The sequence below is a fragment of the Antedon bifida genome, chromosome 8 (genome assembly GCF_963402885.1).
Source record: "Antedon bifida chromosome 8, ecAntBifi1.1, whole genome shotgun sequence".
NCBI lineage: Eukaryota > Metazoa > Echinodermata > Crinoidea > Comatulida > Antedonidae > Antedon > Antedon bifida.
This window is the reverse complement of record NC_136233.1, coordinates 4,771,029-4,792,324: the sequence shown is the minus strand read 5'-3', so window position 1 is coordinate 4,792,324 and position 21,296 is coordinate 4,771,029. Positions and strand designations below refer to the sequence as shown.

The 21,296-nt window shown below is 32.9% G+C and overlaps 1 protein-coding gene across 6 annotated transcripts in view; it reads right to left on the bottom strand.

Moving 5' to 3' along the window:
* LOC144850813 (AP-1 complex subunit gamma-1-like) overlaps positions 1 to 21,296 on the bottom strand; it is a 24,996-nt gene extending 3,700 nt beyond the window's left edge. Inside the window, exons 1-18 of one of the 6 annotated variants that reach the window (XM_078708269.1) lie at positions 21,085 to 21,296; positions 20,287 to 20,356; positions 15,161 to 15,370; positions 14,765 to 14,889; positions 14,299 to 14,440; positions 13,514 to 13,610; positions 11,566 to 11,648; positions 9,082 to 9,177; positions 8,003 to 8,238; positions 7,652 to 7,765; positions 7,228 to 7,368; positions 5,834 to 6,011; positions 4,958 to 5,131; positions 3,586 to 3,713; positions 2,940 to 3,044; positions 2,505 to 2,649; positions 1,341 to 1,620; positions 574 to 740 (exon numbers count right to left, since the gene is read on the bottom strand). In XM_078708269.1, coding sequence (XP_078564395.1) covers positions 574 to 740; positions 1,341 to 1,620; positions 2,505 to 2,649; positions 2,940 to 3,044; positions 3,586 to 3,713; positions 4,958 to 5,131; positions 5,834 to 6,011; positions 7,228 to 7,368; positions 7,652 to 7,765; positions 8,003 to 8,238; positions 9,082 to 9,177; positions 11,566 to 11,648; positions 13,514 to 13,610; positions 14,299 to 14,440; positions 14,765 to 14,889; positions 15,161 to 15,370; positions 20,287 to 20,316 — 2,451 coding nt within the window. In that variant the 5' untranslated portion in view covers positions 20,317 to 20,356; positions 21,085 to 21,296. Of the gene's footprint in view, positions 1 to 573; positions 741 to 1,340; positions 1,621 to 2,504; positions 2,650 to 2,939; positions 3,045 to 3,585; positions 3,714 to 4,957; positions 5,132 to 5,833; positions 6,012 to 7,227; positions 7,369 to 7,651; positions 7,766 to 8,002; positions 8,239 to 9,081; positions 9,178 to 11,565; positions 11,649 to 13,513; positions 13,611 to 14,298; positions 14,441 to 14,764; positions 14,890 to 15,160; positions 15,371 to 18,491; positions 18,825 to 20,286; positions 20,357 to 21,084 lie in introns of those variants that run through there. The other 5 variants (XM_078708273.1, XM_078708270.1, XM_078708274.1 and 2 more) reach the window with 5 other exon arrangements.

Here is a 21,296-nt window from a genome sequence, read left to right as displayed (position 1 = left end):
GAATGAGGAAAATTTTGATTTTTTAGTGAAAATATTGTTTTTTTTGTACCAAATCTGCACACGCAATATGGTTGCTTTCCTGTTTATGCATCTACAAACTGTAGCTATAAACGTAGCAATGTCATGGAAAACCAGATTTAACATTTTCAAATACTACGAGAATTTGTGTTTTCTTACATTATTGTATAATTATATTATCAAAATCGTTTGCATTGAACAGTATTATATTTGTTAATCAGGTGTAAACCATTGACTAGCGAAAGCTATTTGTTAATAATTTCCCTGGTAAACGATTTGTTACTTTTTATTATTTATACTGGCCGACATCTTCAGTGAAAGACTGTCTCCCAGAGGGCCCAGTTAAGATAAGTGGCTGTGATGTACTAGTACACCGGGGTAACTCGTCTCAAAAGATGTACTAGGATCTTTAAGGTGCACAAGCTAGTGAGCCTCAAACCCTTGCCGATGGCTACGTAAATACGGTTCCACTGTCTTAAAAGCTCAGCCACTCACTCACGGTGTATTGCAATTGTTTGCTAAACCATCTTAGAAAAAACAACAAATAAAATATACCTTTGGAACAGCTGCTTGGAATATAAAACTGGAAACTAAGTTAGATGTAGAGTTGGTAGCATGTAATGTTATATTCACTACTGATGGATTGCTATTGTCCTTTTCAAATTTAAATTCCACTTTGATGCCATTGCGTTCATAAGCTGTTATTGGGGGTATTGAAAGTGCTGAAAAGAAATTTAAATAAACAAATTGTTATTATTATTATTGTTATTGCACTGGTCCTGTCTTGATTCCCAAGGAAATAGAGAGCATTGTATTCAATGGTAAAATGGTTTGCTATCACAATAACATATCACATAACACATTGCTATCATGGTGCACAGTATTTTAATGGCGATTATGAACAATGGTACAAATAATTCCATGGGCGAAAATAGAACAAATTTTCATCCTTCTTTGAATGAAAATATTTGTTTCATTGCACAAATATAAAACATTTAAAAATGTTTTTATAACACACCTACTTTTAACAAAGGCTAGGCCAATGTCTAAAAACGTTCGCAGTACTCGCATATAACGACATTGCACTGTCAATGATGTAATTAAGAGTTCAAAAGAACATTTATTGAATATCATGTGATCCACAATCCCCCAATCAAATGACAAGAATCTACTTAGGTAGGTTATCAGATTAAATTAGTTCCTGCTTGCGAGACAACATAATCAAAAAGTATACCTGTTCCTGGCAACTGTTAATTATAAATATAAAAAAACAAATAAATTTGAAAACTGATTCGCATTTAAACAAATATATACATTCTTACCATTATCATTCATAGTGCCTCCAAGTAAATTGAGAGAAGACTGGTTATTTGTTTGTACTGGTCCACCTAGTAAGCCATCCATAAGATTGATCTCTGGCATTGCAGGCTGTACGACGGGAGCACCTAAGGCAGGTTCTTGCATATCACCACTACCAATATCTAAGCCAAGAAGATCCATGATACCACCAGCTGATGAGCTGTCTTGTTTATTGTTGATTGGTGTTATGACTGGTGATGAACCACCAAGACCGCCACCTAATAAGTCTAATATTCCATTGCTCTAAAAAAAAAAACACAATATAATATTTTAATTATTTATCAAAAAGTAGTGACCAGTCCTAGAACAGACATATTTTATTCTATTTATATCAAAATAATATTTAGACTAAACTATTATTATAGGGCCATGGAGAGGCTTACTGGCAAATACTAACAAAAACAGGCATAGGCTAGGTGAGATTAGCTAAATTTGTGAAAAGTATTAGTACTGTTCTTTGTATTTTGTTTGTATTCCTTTTAAAATTGGTATTATTATTGTAATTTTTGTGAGTGTTTTGCTATTTGAGGTGATAATGAAACACATTCAGACTCTGTTGTGGTCATGCTAATCTTCTGTATTGCCTGTAGGGTTTTATGATATAAAATGAAGTACATGTTATTAAGATGCTCGAGCTCTGTGTAAATCGCATGGTGTTGCATGTGATACAAATTATTGCCCAAGCTCCGGTCAGTGTTTTTTTTTACAGTATTCAAGCATGCAGTTGAGTAACAACACGGAAGAATGTAGCAAAAGCGTGTGCAGAATCGATCGGGGCGATGATAGCCTTGGGTTGGAAAATTGTAGAAGCTGTCAACCGCGAAATTTTAGACTTGAATAGACTATGTATTGTATTACAAAATAATGTATTACGGAACCTAGATCTTTGAATTAATGGGTGGGCTTATACCCGAGTGCCTCATTTCGCATGAAAATTAGTCAAAAGTCAGGGATCGGCTTATATCCCAGTATGAGTTTATACCCGTGTCAGTACGGTAAATATCACAATAACATTAAATATTATGTTAGCATGTACTTGATAATATTTTATATAATAAGACACCGGGCGATACCCTGGCGGATGAAGATCAGCATGACCCCTCCTTTGCATTGATGTATTTGTTTACCTCTGAAGTTGGTGCAATTGATGACTGATTGTCATTTAAAAGCTGGTCCCCATTTTCCGTTTCTTCTAATACCTCTCCATTTGTGTTAATTTCTATATCTTTGTTCTTGTTCTCCATTGGTGGCATCCTTTCTAGTAAACCAGATCTGATAAAAATATAAGTAGTGACTAATACATAACATACAATGAATATATATATATTATTAGATCCCGTGACTAAAAATACTCCTGAAAAGATGAGGCCGTATCAATTTGATCTATGGTGAGTGTGCGTATAATTGAGGGACTAGTGCTGTTCCGCCATATCACGCTGAGAGTGTTAAAAGGAGTCGCTATCCAATCGAGTTTCAACAATACCATGAAAGCCTCACTTGCATCACATACAACAATGGCATGATAACTAGGAAAAAGCTTACCGATATATCATATAACATACCTCATATGATCATAACTTCTTGATAATGCGAAGAATTCTACAGACCTCTGTTGTAGTTCCATGTCTAGACTCATTGAAAATGGTGTTAAAATTGTTTGAATTTGCCTGAAATTGGAAAAAAAAATATATATTTATTGTTCATCTTCGATAATAAAAAAATTTATGATTAAGTAAATAAAGTAGAATTGAATTGAAATATTTTATTTAAACTGGGCGAAGTTATGATCAGTGGCTATGATGTACTAGTACCCCGGGGTAACCCCCTACTTGTCTCAAAAGATGTACTAGGTTCTTTAAAGTGCACATGAGCTGGATGTGTACACTGGACCTACTGTTTATAGTTCTTATCCAAGAAGACCCATTCTACCACCAGAACCATAGAGTGAGTGAGCCTCGAACCCATGCCGATGTTATGGCTACATAATTACGGTCCCACTATCTTAACCGCTCGGTAGGTAGGTGTCACAAAACAAATAATAAATGCTTTTTATTCGTTGAATGGAGAGAAAATTTTATTTCATTGAAAGATTCGCTACTTTTCCATTCAACTCATGACAATGTCCTCCCATTCAACTCATGACAATGTTCTCCAATTCAACTCGTAAATACACTATTGTACACATTTCATACGTTTGTAGTGACTTACTCTTGAGAGCTGGTAAATCGTGTACTTAGCTTGAGTATAGCCTGTAGTACATACTCCTTTGTCACTTGGTTTAATGATGTTGACTGAAGCATTTTCTCCAATAGATTACACACCTCTGCTTCAGTTACCTACAACAAAGCACACAAGATACTTGTTACCAAAGTCATGTATATATGAAAATATATGGTGATTGTATTAAAAATTACACAAAAAAGCACTATGCCCTAATGTTGTTTTTACATAAAGCCACCTAAACCACTAAAGGACTTGCAATGAAACTTGGCATATGTGTCGACTATAAATGGATAACATACATTTTTCTTATATAAAATAAAAGAAACCTAAACAGTTGTCACCATAGAACTATAGGATAACCATCTATGCTGTCTTTGATAAAAATACAATTTTTTAAAATCCAATCAAATGGCTTTACGATCAAACAGAACAATAAAATCGTAGTATTGTCACGATATTATTATTCTTACTATTAATCATGACGTCATTTGTTTGGACATGTGAACATTTTGTATTCATCAAAGGCAGCATAGATGGTTATCCAATGGTTCTATGGTAAAAATTTTTTAGATTTCTTTTATGTATGAAAAATGCATATCTATCGTCAATAGTTATCGTGAAAATGGGCCTTTAATGCAACTATGAGCCTCATATGCGTAAAATTTAAGAGGATGAAATCTCTCAGTTCAAGTCATAATTGGATTGTAGCCCTGCAACATCACTGCAACAAAAAGGTTTTACACATTATCACGGCACGACACATATACAGTACTTCACATGTGTTTTAACGCATCATAGATGATGGCTGTTGTGGTTAAATTTGCAAGGAAGATTGTCTATTCTACATGCACTCTGGACGAAAAATAGGAAAGACACAGCATAATCATTTTGTAAAATAAAAGCTACACATCACTGTATATAACCCAATATTAACATGCATCACCAAAATATTCTTTTAAAATGAAAATATACATTTGAACAGGTCCTTATTTGATTCAAATTGAAATGCTTTGTATTATAATTAATGTACAGTATAGTGGAATATTATCTGGATGAATGGGAAAAAATACCCTGTGTAGAATGAAATAGGACATGTTAGTGTTTTAAGTTGAAGATTACACAAATGGAAATTTTAGCCACTAAAGTCCTTTTCACACCTTTCACCCTGTCCATAGTCGTACTACAGTATTGTGGCTCTGGTTTAAAGCAAAGTTAGACTGGGTTTTTACCGCAAATAAAGGTGTGAAAAGGCCTTATAAATTTTAGTCAACCAGCCAGAATCTAAATGTTAGCACATACATCTATGCAGTGAAATCTATGCAAACAGTGGAGGCTAGGTAGTTAATGGGGTATGGACCTGGAAGGATTGCCCTTGGCTTGGGTCGTAGCTTTGGGACTTGAGCTGGTCCAGATCTAGCTTGTTCATGTAGTATGTCCGTACCTGCACTGGTTCGTCCTCCTCGACATCACCAGATAAAAGAACATCACCATATTCACCAATACACCATGCGGCCACTTGACAAAGGGGTTGCTGAAAGTGACAAGTATAAATAATATAGTATATAATAATAAGTAACCAAATTTGTTTCCAATTAAAATGAAGTCGGATTGAAACCCCATATATCTATTAAATTATTATGGTTATTATTTATTATCATCAATTATAATTGATAGGTAAGTTAGATTTAAGTAAGTAAGCAGCAGAAATTGTATTGCACAATATTTAGCTTTGTCCATCAATTAAAAGATTGGTGGACTAAAGGTATAAATGACAGTGTGTTCGATTTCTACCAAAATGAATCAAATATGAATAAAAGATTATTTGGTTTAATGATGCCAGAAAAAATTATTCCGACACTTCTTCGTAACTAACGATGTAAAAAAGTAGTAGTATTAAAAATCAATCAATAAATTCTTGACTATGTATATTACATTCATTTTCATACGAAAGGGAAACAAAGATGTTTGTGTTTATTTGTCTATAATATTAATCATTTTTGTACAAATACTACAATTCAGCCTTTTGAGCTGCAAATGTATTTTTTATGGTTATGTTTATGATTAAATCAAAATCACATAAAAAAATAATTAAATGCAGATAACTAGCTTATTGCTATGCTAATACATATTCATAACCTTTTGGTGTGTATTCAAAACAATAGTGGTCTCTAGTATTATTTGTCTTTAATGACAGTGAAACAACACCAATTTAATGATATTTTATAACACATACCTGTGTGTAGTTTTTAGAAATGGCTTGGAATAGCTTTTGCACAATGTAAGGATGAAGAGTGTTAGATACAGAGATCATCTGAATTAAACTAGATACTGAATCATCAGGCACATAGTTGCCTGCCGCTGTCAACACACGCATCATTGTGTCTATATGCCACCGCTTGTTGGGAGAATGTCTAAACAACAAATGAAAATTACACAAGTAATGTAGTGAAAAGACAGTTTATATGTGACGTTTAAGTAATGTTACATCTTTTAGACAAAATTATGAGCTTTGCATTATAAACTGACCATAAAATAAGCATTCACAACTCATTCACATAAAAATGAATGAACACCTAGATAACCATTAAAATGTTGGATATTATGATTGGAAGTAATGCAATACTCAAAAGCTACTTCACACTAATTAACTACTAATTAGAATATATGATGGTGGTGCAAAATGAAAATGATATTATGAGGAGAATTGATTAATTCTTGAACGCAAATTTATTCCACACTGGTAGGTAGCATAGTTAATGTAAATTATTGTAATGCGCAGATATATTGTATGTTTCCAAAATTACATTTGGATTATATTTCTTCAGTATATCTACTATACTCATTATTGAAGATAAATGGTACCTGGGAAGAGCATTGATCAAACGAACACTCTTGTTAGTAGGAAATTGCATGCATTTTGACATAAGTGGATGAACTGCTATATGTTTTTTAGAATTTTGTATTGTATATGATTGTACTGTAACTGTGTTGAAATCACTATTTTTTAGAAATTTGTATTTTATATGTTGACATCCCTATTAAGGGGCACTTTTCCATGAAACGCATAAAGGGAAATACATGTTTGAACACCGAGGCCAACACCTATTCAGAGGAAACTATAGAGGTTCTACTGTTATTTATATATTTATCCTAAATTATTAATGCCTAAAGCCCTGTCTACACTATCAAACTTTATGTGACAAAAAAATGTGATGTGCCCATATATGGACATGATGATGTCATATAACTACCATATTTGGGCATATAACTACCATATTTGGGCATACCACTACCATATTTGAACATATCACTACCATATTTGGGAATATCACACTTTTTTTCTCAAGCTAGTTTGATAGTGTAGACAGAGATTTATAATTTGTAATTTATAAAAAAAATGTCATAGCTATTGTTTCCCATCAACTTTACCTGGAGCAGTAGTATATACTCTCAGGTTGGTAAGACAGGGAATTTAATATACCTCCATTTAAATGCCACAAAAGAATGTATCAGTTCTTAAATGGGGTAAGATTGGAGGTGTATTTACATTTATTTGGAAATAAGGCCAGGAAACTATGTAATGCAGTTTTTTGTCAAACTAGTTTGAAGGTGTAGACAGAGCCTTACCTTTCACAAGCAAGGAAGATATTGGAAGATGCGTAGCCCTTGAATTCTGGATCCGATTTATCTAAAAAGAAGATTAGCTCTTTCACCATACTCCTGATATTTGTACCATTCACTAGTGCAAAACAAAGTTCTACAGCTCGTCTGAAAAAGTAAACAAAGTCACACATGAAAATGTAAATATACTTTCTTATTTTATGGTCACAACATTTTTTGTATTATATTATTAAATTTAAGAATATTTTTTTCTCTCAAATTAATGCTGTCAACATTGTTTGTTCATAGTGGGCAAATCCGGTAGCGTCAACATAAAATATTTATTAGTCTGTAGTGTCAAAAATGGATATAAAAAAGTAGTTCATAATTTAATTTTAGCTTGGAGCGTGCACTCATTCCTGGATCCGTCTCCGATTCATACTCTACTTACTTTTTAATTGAAATATCTGGATCTCGTAAACAATCTACAATAGTGCTTCTGTGTCTTTGTACAGCATTCAAGTCAGCACTGACTGTTTTTAGCAAGGTGTTGAGAGCTACATATCTGTCAAATAAACACAAACTCTTATTTTACATACATTTTGTTGTTTAATTCTACCCATTTTTCTAAAGTGAGTGACCGAGCAATAAGACAGTGGAACCGTAATCCATAGCCACAATATCTCAAACAGTTTGGATAAGGACTATAAACCGTAGGGGCTCAGTGTACACAATATATCTGTGTGCACTAGTTCATCTTTCGAGACGAGTAGTAATATTAAATGAATTACTGTTAAATTACCTGATATTTTTGTCATTGTTGAGTAGAAATCGTCCTAAGATATTGACAGCCAACACTCTAAGACCACTTTCAGACTTGATGTCCATAATTGTTAGTACGGTTTCATAGAGAATTGCATTACCAACGTTTTTACTTGTTTCTGTATTAGTAGCGACCTGAGCTAATATATCATTCATAGCTTCACTAGAGTCAGGATCTCCTTTTCCAAGAATCCTTAGTAATCGTAGAATTTTAACCTAAAATTGAATTAAATTGCATCAATAATTTAGGGTATGTTCAGATTCAGAGTTATAATTAGTGTCGCAACAGCAGTGTCCAGATTTACTTAACTAACACTTTCGTTTGAAATTAAAGCGTCACCGATTTGGGCGAACATATGGTATGCAGGAATAAATTTGATTGGTTAGAGGTCAAAATCGTTGATGCTTGACTGAATTAGTAAGTGTCGTTCACTAATCTTGTACCTTGAGCTATCGCAATGAACGAAAGATTAGTGTCGTAAGAGGTAGCTTCCACTAATCTTTTCTTGGTTCAGACTTATGGAGTTATACGCTGCATAACTCTGTAGGTTTGAACAGGTCCTTACTCTTTTCTGATATGAAGATGGTTTAGGTTTGAGTGTAAATAATGTATTGACAGTGATGTAGTTATTGTGAATGAGCTATGCATTTGCAGCAGACTTCTTTTCTGATCACTAACTGGTAAAAGTCTATAAATGTGAACCACTTTTTGTAACTCTTACTTACCAGCGCTGCATAATTGGTTTTACAAAGTGAATGTTAAAAATTAGAATTGCGAAAAGCATTAGGTCAACTAAACTGGCGAACAGCAGTCTGTTCGAGACATTTGTGAATTATCTGTTCATTAGTGGCTCAGTAAGGTCATTTTGTCATCTGGGACATTACAGCTCAGTAAAAGTGAAATCAGTTAGCAAATTTTGCTAGTGGTTAATTCGCTTTGCTTGAATGAACTAATAGATACAGCTTTGGGTAATATTCAATAATGATTGGAATGGAAAACGTGTATGTGATTGAAAGTGTTTCTTTTATTTCATCAATTAATGTATGTAAGATACTCACTTGCAAGAAGGGATCACTAACACCTGAGACATCATGCTCCGGTGAATAACCTGACATGATCAAATTCTTTAAAACTCTTACAAGCTGTGGCACCATCTGTAATAAAATTTAAAAAACAAATTGTTTTTATCCAATAAAGTAACTTTTGGAAAACTGTAACAAACTTGCACCAAAGTAAAGGCTAAAGACATCCTCCAAAAGTGCAATTTCTAATAAAAAATGTCGAGCTTAAGGATGAAACAAAATTTGATAATATTAAAATTAAATATTAAAATTATCATGAAGAAAAGTTGAATTAAAAACAATTTCTGATGAATACTTGCAATGTCTGATAAAAACCCTTTATAAATAATAATAAACAAACATTAAAACATGGAAGACTTTCACCAATAAACATATATTATTAACAATAATAAAATACAGATCAAAGTAATCTTAAATTTCACAATCAATTGAAGATGCCACTAAATTGTTCAATACAGAAAAATAAATGACAAAGATAGGTTTGCATGAATTATGTAAATTTCCAAAAAATATTGATATGGCAAAAAAAGTTGCATACTGAATGAAACAAGTGGTCTTCAGTTGATTAGAATGTCAAAAATAAAATCAACCAATAAATATCGACAAATTTCTAATAAAACCATGCTAAGAACAAAAAAAGCGTGAATAAATGAAAAGTTAGTTTAGGCACATGGGATATAAACAGGATGAACCACAAAATGATAAAAAGTTGTTAGAATGAATGGTCAAGCGGTCACATACCTCACCATCATTGAACTGGTCAGATGGGTATTGTTAGTGGATAATCATGTAGTAATCAAGATAGTAGAAGAGGTGAAAAGAAATGGAAAGATAAACAAAAACAAAATAAATGAGTGGTTAGAACTTGGTAAGGTAATTAATTACTAAATGATAACATAATCTAATTAACATTATTATGGCTTAAAATCATAATGGTTTTTACACACGTTGATGGCACTTTGTGTATTAATGTAACATGTAACTTTAATGCCTACATCAACTTGTGATAAAACCCATATGATTAACAATTACAAGCATGCCATAGAATTAACTTCTGATTAATTTATGCCAAATTATTAAATTAAAATATTGAAATATTAACTTATCAAATAAATCTAAAATTAATTTCAAATGAAGTTTCAAATATTCAAATTCAAAAGGTAGATAATTTTAAAAATATTCTACAAATAGGTCTATATTACACAAATAAATCTAAATACAGACAAAAACATTATTTAAATTTGGACATGATGTAAGTCTGATGGCTTGATATCGCATCTAGCATGAATTTACAGGAAAATGAAGTTTACAACATGAATATCACTATCTACTCTATAGACTCTATCAAGACATACAAATAAACACATACTAGTTCGTACAGAGTTGTAGAATAATAGAATTCTTATAAAAACACAAACAATAACAAGTAAAGATTTCAACATAATTCTAATTTTGACAGGTTGATATTAATGCAAGATTTTGAGTAGTTACAACTCATTTATGATTTAGTATGTTATAATATTATTTCAAGATATCAAGGTACATTCAAACTTACACCACGTGTAAGCTATTTGTAAAAAAAAAAACAAAAGAGAAGAGTAGCAGTATTAACACAAAAAATCACATGTTACGCCGTATATTGACACTTCAATATGGATTTGCTCATCCTTGTCTTATTATAACATTTAAAGGCCAACTCAGACAGCGTCGTATGAGGCCCGACAAGTCATCTCATCGGGAGAAAATAAAACTAAGCCCGACGCTATCTCAAGACGACTCGTCTCATCAGAAGTCAACAGACAGCACCGACGAGTCAAGACGTTTCTTCGGGCCTTGTCGTACGATGCTGTCTGAGTTGGCCTTTAATAAACAATGTTGCAACATACTTAATTGTTAATTCTATAATACCCCTTCAAGGCCGTAGCGAGAGATTAAAAACGGACGAAGGCAAAGATGCTTTAAATATAATTATTATTATATAATATGACGATCTCTGCTGGGGAATTGGGATGGGTAATGAAAATCTTTTCTGTCTCTACGGCCCTGTCCTTTCAAATTTCCTAGTAAAACACCCGAGTATCAATTCAAGAGTTTTGAATGTTGAAAGCCCCAGTGTGTGTGTTTTGTTCAATGTGAAATGGCTATAAAGTACGAGTACGAGTATAATATAAAAAACAGGTAATAATGTATTGCAGTACTCCAATCTTACATAGTAACTTTTTGTTTTCATGACACACCACTAGACAGCATAGCTATCACACTCAGAAACATTTAAGCATGTGCAGAATGGGTGTTGACTGCGTAGTGAAGTGTCATGAAAAATAAAGATAGCTATATATATATAGACTGTTGTAAAGTCAGTGTTAATTTGTGTAAAATGAAGCAGAGAGGTTACAGTGTTACGATTCATTTGAGCAATTGAAAACAACAATTGAAATGTAATGAAAGAGTGTCACGTACACATACCTTCCTGAAGTGATGTAGCGTATCTGGACTGAGTTCACACATCTCTGTTATTAACGCTACAGCTGTAAGTTGAACACCTGTAAAACAATTTGAAAAACGCTTTAAATATAAACAACAATTGGTAAATTGTATTAAGCACTGTCTACATTATCAAACTAGTTTGACAAAAAAAGTATGTGCCCAAATATGGTAGTGATATAGCCAAATATGGTAGTGATATAACATCATGTCCATATATGGGCGCATCACATTTTTTTGTCACATAAAGTTTGATAGTGTAGAAAGAGCTTTATAGTCAAAACCCAAACTGTTCTACTGAGTTGTAATATAATAACTATTGTTTTCTTTACAAGGCATACTGAAGTAGTAATCAAATATCCGACCATGGTTTGAAAACATAATTTCATAATGGGCATCATCTTACATTATTGTTAAGCAAACCGGAATGAATACATTTGTTATGATTAATTGGTTTGAGTGCCATCGTTGTGAGATTGTATGGATACACAGCGAGAATGAATGGTAATCATTACAATGAGAGACTTTCATACAAATCTTGACAGGTGTAATATGGAAACAAAGGTACCAGTGAGTAATCAAGTTACTTTATTAAAAATATCAGGCAAGCTGAATTCAATTGATTTACAATGATGTATGGTAAAAACTGTACTAAATCGTGACAAATCTCAGAAGGGTCAACTAGCATAGTGATTTTGACAAACAGGCCAACTACTATACAACTGGCCTGGATAGGTAAGCTCATTGGACCAGATAAAGAAAGTACAGTAAGCCTCCCAAAAACCTGAATGTCACCAAAGATACATTTCATTGGGCCTGTTTCTGCTGAGCAGAAATAATCGATTATTAACTGTTTATTTTTTTAATCGATTATTTTTGGGCAGCAGAAACGGCGCAAAATAAAATAACCGATTAAAAATAACTGATTAAAAACACTCAATCCATTGCGTGTTTTAATCGATTATTTCTTGTTTTAACCGATTATTGCGGAGCAGTTTTGAGCTGCAACACAAATAGCGATTATTGACCCCACTTTGACCTCTAGAGTATGGCAAACTCATTCACGTCACAAAGCATGCTGTTTATTTGCGCGATATCGACGACGATCAGCAAAACAACGATCGCGATGTAGACCGAATAACAATCAAACATTTGACTTTTATTATTTTGTGGGGGAGAATTATACCGAGAGACTCCAGGATTCTGTGTTACAAGTACACCGTTACATCCCACCAGTCCAGGCTAACAATGTTTTACATGTCCTTTTTTAGGCCTGTTGTCTGTTTCGGTAGAAATATATAGCCTTATAGTAGGCCTAGCTAGCAGGCCGAAGGTAGAACCAACGAACGGCGAAACGAACTTTTCTCGCCCACGTGTCTTTATTAATATAACATCATTATTCTGTTGTATGTGGTACGGTAGTAGGCCTAGATGTTTATTTTACAAATAATATAGCTTTACGTAAGAGTAATTTTTAATCCAACATGTGAGAGTTTAGGCAGCGATAGGATGTAAACAAACCAACTCTCATCGGCCTTTCATAACTTGAATGCGCTGTGGGGGGATGACGTGATTTTAAAAACCGATTACCTGAATAACCGATTAAAGTCGTAGCAATTTTCAATTGCAACGCGATTATTTTTGTGGTTTGCGGTGACTGGAAAAAATCGATTATTTTGATTTTTTCAGCAGAAACAGACCCATTATCTTTACAAAGATTTGTTTTTGTTAATAAAGCTTTGGTTTTAACTAAAAATGAAAATAAACTTAAGCAGGCATTATGTTTTTGATAAATAATATTTTTAAATATATTATTTAACAGTAAAAGTGACTGCAAAAATGGGAAATTTCCTTTACTAGATTAACCCATGTCATATCAAGTTCAAATAGATATTTTATAACATTTGAGATAAAATGGATTTACCATGACTCTTGTCATTCAGTAGAGGTCTTGCAGCTGGAATAAACATCTCCATGAGATCAGGAACCTTCCTTACCACCCGCAAAGCACATAAGGCAGCCTACAAGATTAAAACATATTTCATTTTCAGCTAGTAGAAGTTATTGCAAATTTTAGTAATGAATACATGCATTTGCACCCTTCTATTGGCACAATGTAGTAAATACAGAAAGTCATAGTTGAACTTTTTAAAGCTTAGGCTTTATTATATGATATTGCTTGATAATATAATATTGATATTACTATTGATTTTTCTGGTAGTGAAGTTGATTAGTTCAATGGTTTGCCTAACTCCAGCGTTTCATTACTTTACTTTAGGCACATGGGGCAGGGATTACCAATAGTAAATTAACCACTGTCATATCAGATAGGTGGTGATCCCCCTGATACAGGGGATATTTTGTGAACCAGTTTACCAGGTAACTCCCTACTCATGTCAAATGATGGGGTTTTTAAAATTCACACAGTGTGTACACTGGGCCTACAGGATTGTCCTTATCCGAGTTCCACTACCAGAATTAGGAGATAGTCGGCCTCGAACCCATTATTGACGTTTTAGGTACGATAACTGACGCCTCTGCTTTAACCGTTCAGTCATTTGACCCGCTGCGTTTGAGAATACTCTGGTGGGACTCTAAACCACAACCTCCCAAACTCTGGATCACCAGTTACTGAACCAATGTGATATGATATTGCTTGAACCACCACACACACACACTGTTATTTACAGCCAACACTGTATTGCTTACCTTTTTTTTAATATAAGCATTTGATGTTTTAAGGAGTTTCTCTATTTCACCTGCTAAATCTCTACTCATCTCAGTGGAACATACTCCTCCTAAGCAGCACAATGCTTGGCCTACTATGTACTGATTTGTATGATTCATGTCACTGTAGGAGATAATGTAAGAGGTTAGGGTTAGGGTTTAGGTGTTATTGTTGGGCCTGTCGTCATCTGCAGACACGATAATGTAGGCTGTATATTGCTGCTAGACATGATACTGTACTATAGAATATATACGGTTAGGAACAATAGTACAACTAAAAATGTTTTCTACAAAGACATGTTTACAGTAACACATTTTTTTTTTAAGAGTTTTGAACCTTTGTAAAATGTATTTTATTTTACTTTAAGGGTTTACAGTGTTTGATATTAGATTTTCTGGGCTTCATTTGAGACTGGTTTTAGGAGGGTTGAATGTACCGAGTACTTACTTTTTCATTGAATTTGTCATGAGAAGGTGAACATCGTGTCTTTCGTCTAATAAAAGTGTTATACCTAAGTAGCCTATCCTTTTATCTGTATATTTTGGCATTGCTATCAGCTTTAAACATTCCAACTGAAAAATAAGACCAAAAGAGAAATGAAGACCAATTGAAGTAGTAGTATACAGTACAGAAAATATGTATTGTAGGTACAGTATATTATTAGTTAGTGTAAAACGTAGGCTACGTTATGGTAAATAAACGACTTTCAATGGGCTCACACGCCACCCGATGAACGTATTTGTAAATGTGGCGACGTGCAGACCAAGCTTTACGCATTTGTGTACCATGTTGGACACTGTTATCCCCAGTTGTCAATAAAGAATAATATAAATATATGTTTACCTGTCCAAAATGTGCTGGGAAGCCCAGCATATGAATATACAACAATTTAGCAACATTACGACATCTGTACGTATTATCTTCTTCACGGAAATTGTTACGTATTAATGCACATTCTTTCTGTATTACCGCCCTCTCATCGGCCGCAGTACGTGCTGCCCGGATATTGCGTATAAGATCCTTGAGACGAATAGGCGCCGGCATTTTTGCCAACTAGAGAAAGCAAAATATTATTGTGTAAATTACAAATGAATTATCCAATTCTACTGATGTAAATTCATTGCTATGGAAACAAGATAGCAATCTAATTAAGTAGCTTACTTACAATGCTAATCTTAATGTTATCTCATGGAAATTACAAATTATTATTATGAATCTAACATTAATAAATATTCTTGTTAATACTTACAGTTAATAATCTTAAAATTGATTGAAATCATTCTAAATTAGCATAGTAATTAAAAATTCAACAGTAACAAATTTTAAAATTAAAATTACCGGTAGTTTTACCCAAAAAAAAAAAAAAATTTCTCTATCACAATTCAATTCCCATTTTCAGTTTGTTATCAAATGATTAATTTTTGTTAATTGTTAGTATTATAGTAAATTATTATTGTAAATTAAATCAAAAATATATTTTTTAAATAGATAAAACAGTTATCTTCTATAACTAGACCATCCAAGTATAAACACATGCCAATGAATGTTGTACCATATCAGTGGAATATTTAATATTTATAATCAATAACTTTTTATAATTTGCTGTAATTGTTTATCATCATACAACAACCTGGTTCACAGTTATTTTAATATAATAATCTGCCAAGTTTTTCTAGCAAAGCTATTTATTTTATTCTAATAAGCATTTTACAGGAACACTATTTCAATTTCCTTTACAACACAGAGTGCATCATTCAACAACATGCTCATCAGCCTGATGAGATAATCGTAATTATACAGGTACACTGAACAAAACAAATACTGTACATTGAGGAAAAAGGTGAAAATAACAAGATTTGTGAGAAAATAAGAATCATACAATAGAACACAAAATATTTATTTTTGTAAATCATACATAATGCAACCTACAGTATTGCAGTGCAGATTTATTATAGAAGTATTATTTCCTGTATATTCACAATCCTTTTCATAATCTATTTTCACCTGTTGCTAGATATGAATTAATGTGTGTAGACATTATCGTCACATATTCAATTATTAGTAATTAAGTTCTTGAATTTATGACAACTACTACACTAAATATCAAGCGGTTTTACCATTCGGTTGAATTTATAAATTATCAATTTGTTAATTATCATTATTAATATTACTATAGCATCTACAAGTACTTAATAGATTATCTTTTGGTAGTAACTGTATTGTAGTCGATTTAAAATGTTTCTACAGTTTTGTTTACATAACCGATTAAAACTAATTATTATTTTATACTTTCTGTACACATTTAGAATAATAGATCAAACACATTACAATATGAGGCATAGAATCACAAAATCGGCTAAATATCAGAAATAATTTTTTTTTGATATTCGTATCTATATTGATACTATAAACGGATTCGTTTATTAAAATTACAGAGTTACTGTACAGCGTACATCACAAAGCAAATGATTGTGCTACCCTACTGTAGGCTTAGGGTAGTAGGGTAGTCTTACTCTTAGAGTACTGTAAGTAGTAGACTCCATTTTCTTCTTAATAAAAGCGAATTCTCACTGTGAACTTCAAGGGTAGTATCTTGTTGTGATTCCAGGCCTCAAATAGTGTATAGTTACTGCATGGTAATGTATTGTATCACGTATACTATTGATTAATGCTATGTTGTAGAAATTTATATTTGATACTGTATGTTGTGCTTCTTAATTTAAACTCCACATTTTTTGTACACAGAATTCTCAACATCCAAATTTGAAGCTACAGTGATATCATGCATATAGTTCTAACTGAAATTTACAGAATATAAAGCCTACTTAGTCAGTCATGCTACCAAAACAATGATCAAAGCAATATGAATGAATTTATTTTTATTGATGAAGTTTATTAACTACCAAGTTTATGAAATGTTATCCTTATGAGTCATGCAATTGCCTCTTCCTAATTCAATAATTTATTATGATTATTGACAAATACTGCTATTTCGATTTTACAACCAAAAACAAAACAACTGTGAGCGTAATCAAACAATCTTAGTTAACCGTGCTATTCCAAATTATATCATGCACACAGACAAAATAAAAAATGATAATGAACAATGTGAATGATGGTGTTGATAATGGTAATGAATCTTGATAATGGTGTTGTTTTATGTTAATGATAACTAATGAAAGATTGTGTCGGTAGTGATGATCTTGATAATGGTAATGTTGGTACTGATGATGATCTTGATAATGATGGTGTCGGTAGTGATGATGATCTTGATAATGGTAATGTTGATAGTGATGATGATCTTGATAATGGTAATGTTGGTAGTGATGATGATCTTGATAATGGTGGTGTTGGTAGTGATGATGGCCTTGATAATGGTGGTGTTGGTAGTGATGATGATCTTGATATATGGTGGTGTCGGTAGTGATGATGATCTTGATAATGGTGGTGTCAGTAGTGACGATGATCATGATAATGGTAGTGTTGGTATTGATGATGATCTTGATAATGGTAATGTTGGTAGAGATGATCTTGATAATGGTATAATTTGTGATGTTGATAATCTTGATGATCTTGGTAGTGATGATGATCTTGATAATGGTAGTGTTTGTAGACTTGGCAGTAATGATGTTGAAAATCTTGATATGGTATTGGCAGTGGTGATGATCTTGATAATGGTAGTGTTTGTAGACTTGGCGGTAATGATGTTGATAACTTGATATGGTGTTGGAAGTGGTGATGATCTTGATAATGGTAGTGTTTGTAGACTTGGCGGTAATGATGTTGATAACTTGATATGGTGTTGGCAGTGATGATGATCTTGATAATGGTAGTGTTTGTAGACTTGGTGGTAATGATGTTGATAACTTGATATAGTGTTGGCAGTGGTGATAATCTTGATAATGGTAATGTTGGTAGTGATGATGATCTTGATAATGGTGGTGTCGGTAGTGATGATGATCTTGATAATGGTAATGTTGGTAGTGATGATCTTGATAATGGTATTATTTGTGATGTTGATAATCTTGATATGGTATTGGTGACAATCTCGATGATGGTGGTGATCTTTATAATGGTAGTGATCTTTATAATGGTGATGTTTGTAGTGGTGACAATGTTATTATTTAATGAATGTACAGTAATGGTGATGTACTGATAAACTTGGAATTATTACCTTTCTCTAAATTGGCACTTTAAAACCTGTTGAATATTTGTTAACACCTTGGACAGACCTTGCAGTTATAATAAGAAATTTAAATCATTTTTAATAATTTGCAAAAATGTATCAATAGTATTGAGATCTGCTTTATTTTTCTTTTATACAAGACAATATTTATAAACAAAACGAGACATAAAATATACTTCAATGTACTTGGTTCCTCCCTAATTATGGACCAAACATAACATTTGATTAATTTAGCCCTACTGATGACGTTTACAATAGTGACTTTACTGAGCATTACAATCATGATTAGCATGCTTAACAGACTATACACATGCCATAGACAACATGCAATAACTAGCTTTACCTTTGAAACCTGACAAAATTCAACAGGGTGTTTACAACTTAATTCCAATTGCAATCAGTTTCTCTGACACAGTGGGAAGAATTAGGAAGAAAGCAATTGGTAAGAAAGCAATGCATTATTTTAAGTATAAATAGACCATTGTGAGTGTCAAATTAAATGATCACAAATATAGTGAGCTTTTCATTATGAACCAAGGCTATGTTCAGACTCATGAAGTTAGATTTGCTTATCTAACATAAGGTGTTAGATAATCAATCTAATGTCTAACATTTAAAATGGAAGTTCCATTATCACTGGCTGGGTTGGGCAGTGTAAAAAATCACTGATGCATCACAAAAAATAGCATTTTTTAGTCAATAACTATGCAATTATAAATCTTGCTTAATAGCTTTTGAGCTATAGTTAAGTGCTTTGAATGATGATATCAAATCATCGTAGCAAAGTCTTATAAAATTGTCTTAAGTCTTTTAGTGATGGTAGCGCTATTAACTTTCATGTTAAAAAATGTATTTTCCTCTACTGCCTAAATGATGATGAACTAATTAGGTATTAGGCACAACAACTGTATTTATAATTAAGACAATCTTCCTAGATTAGATACAAAATGTGTAGGCTGCATAGAGATAGAACTATAATCCATCTTAAAGGCCAATTTACACAGACGAGCAGTAATGGTAACGGTAAACCATGTGCAGTAGCTTGTCCAAATACAATTTGTATCTATCCTGACGCGGTTCTGCTAAGAAATAACATAGATTCTATATTTTTATTTTCCACTTAGTTTACCGGTTATCTGTGTAAATTGGCCTTTAAGCTGTGAGTCTGAACAGACACTTAGGCAGGTGAATAAGCTGTGGCAAGTAATCTCAGATATGTGATTTCATAACAACATGTAACATTTGGGTTTTGAGTGTAAAATACCAAGAAACTAGTGGTATTTCACATGCAGTTTTTTTTGTGCTAAGCCTCATAATAAATATCTAAACAAATCCGATTTTAATGTGACATGCAGTTAAGTATGTTTTTTTTTCCAAACTTAATCTCCTACCTATCCTACAAAGTGATAACATTTATCATATTACCATGATGGTACTTGAAACTTGATGAAAATATTTTAAAATATTATCAGGTTTAATTGCTCTTTAAAATGAAAAACGAAAATTCAATTTGTAATTCTGCAGGATGTATTGAAGATATTATGATGAATGACAGGGTTTCACTATCATGTTATTGGAACAGAATACGTAATCTCCTCCCAGATTTCAATACAAATACTGGTGGTAGTGTTAATAATCCATGGAATAGTTCAATTTATGCAGACGTTAGCAGACCAATTTCATTGTTGAGATGTATTTGTTGTTATTATGGTTATTAACATGTGTGCTGTGAGCAAATGTTTTCATACGATACAGTACTGCTTGCAAAGCGTGCCATACGTACCTTTTCTTCTATAGTCTGCAAAATGGACATGATTGCCTCCGCTGATGTTAAAAATGGTTGTTACAAACACCTGTAAAATGTAAGAGTTATTCTAGAAATAATTGTTAGTGGTTTAAATGTGAATGCAGGGGTGCCTCATGGTATTCATAAAGTATGTCACATCAGACAAATGACGCACGCTCAGAGGGGTCATATAGTCAATTCAACAATGTTTACTTTGTTGCAATTAAACAATTTGAATAAGGCCTCTTGGCCTACAGTGGGTCATACAATTTACAATACAAGTGCATAACTATTTTTGCCTCTATCATTAATGCTCATACAGTAAGTCTACTTAGCCTAGAAAAATGTAAAATAAAACAGAAAGAATAACAATTCAATGATGGAATTTCATTTTATTATCCGTTATTTGTTTATAATACAACAATACACAAAATATTAACAAACACATGCCTGCAGCCTAGCCTACAAACAAATAAGTAAAAAACCAGCCAGGCCCTACTGATAACTAGGTGTAGTCATTGGAATTAATCAACCCTACTAGGTTCTAGATATGTAGGCCTAGGCCTATGCCAATATGGCCCGAGCAGCAGATTTAGGTCCCCGCGCCTCCAGCCAGGATGCACCAACCGGCAAAACAAAATCATTCTCCACTTCACACACTCTGCATGAGAGACACAGAGGCTCTGCAGACTAGGACAGAGTGCATGTAAATCACTGCCGATATACAATATAATAGTAAAAATCAGGTAGCCCAATAACTTAGTTTAAACGGTAATTACATTTTGTACACACTACCTTTCTATAAAAATCATAGAAAATCGCATTTGATGACAAAACAGAGTAAAATCATCAAAATAGTCTTCTCAATAAAAATGATCCACTCCTTCTTTCAAGATGGCCGACAGGAGACTAATTTCAACAAAAATATTCATCCGCAAATATGAAATACCTATTATCGATAAAGTAACTGTAAACAAAAAGCATATTCATTTGACCGGATGTCTCTT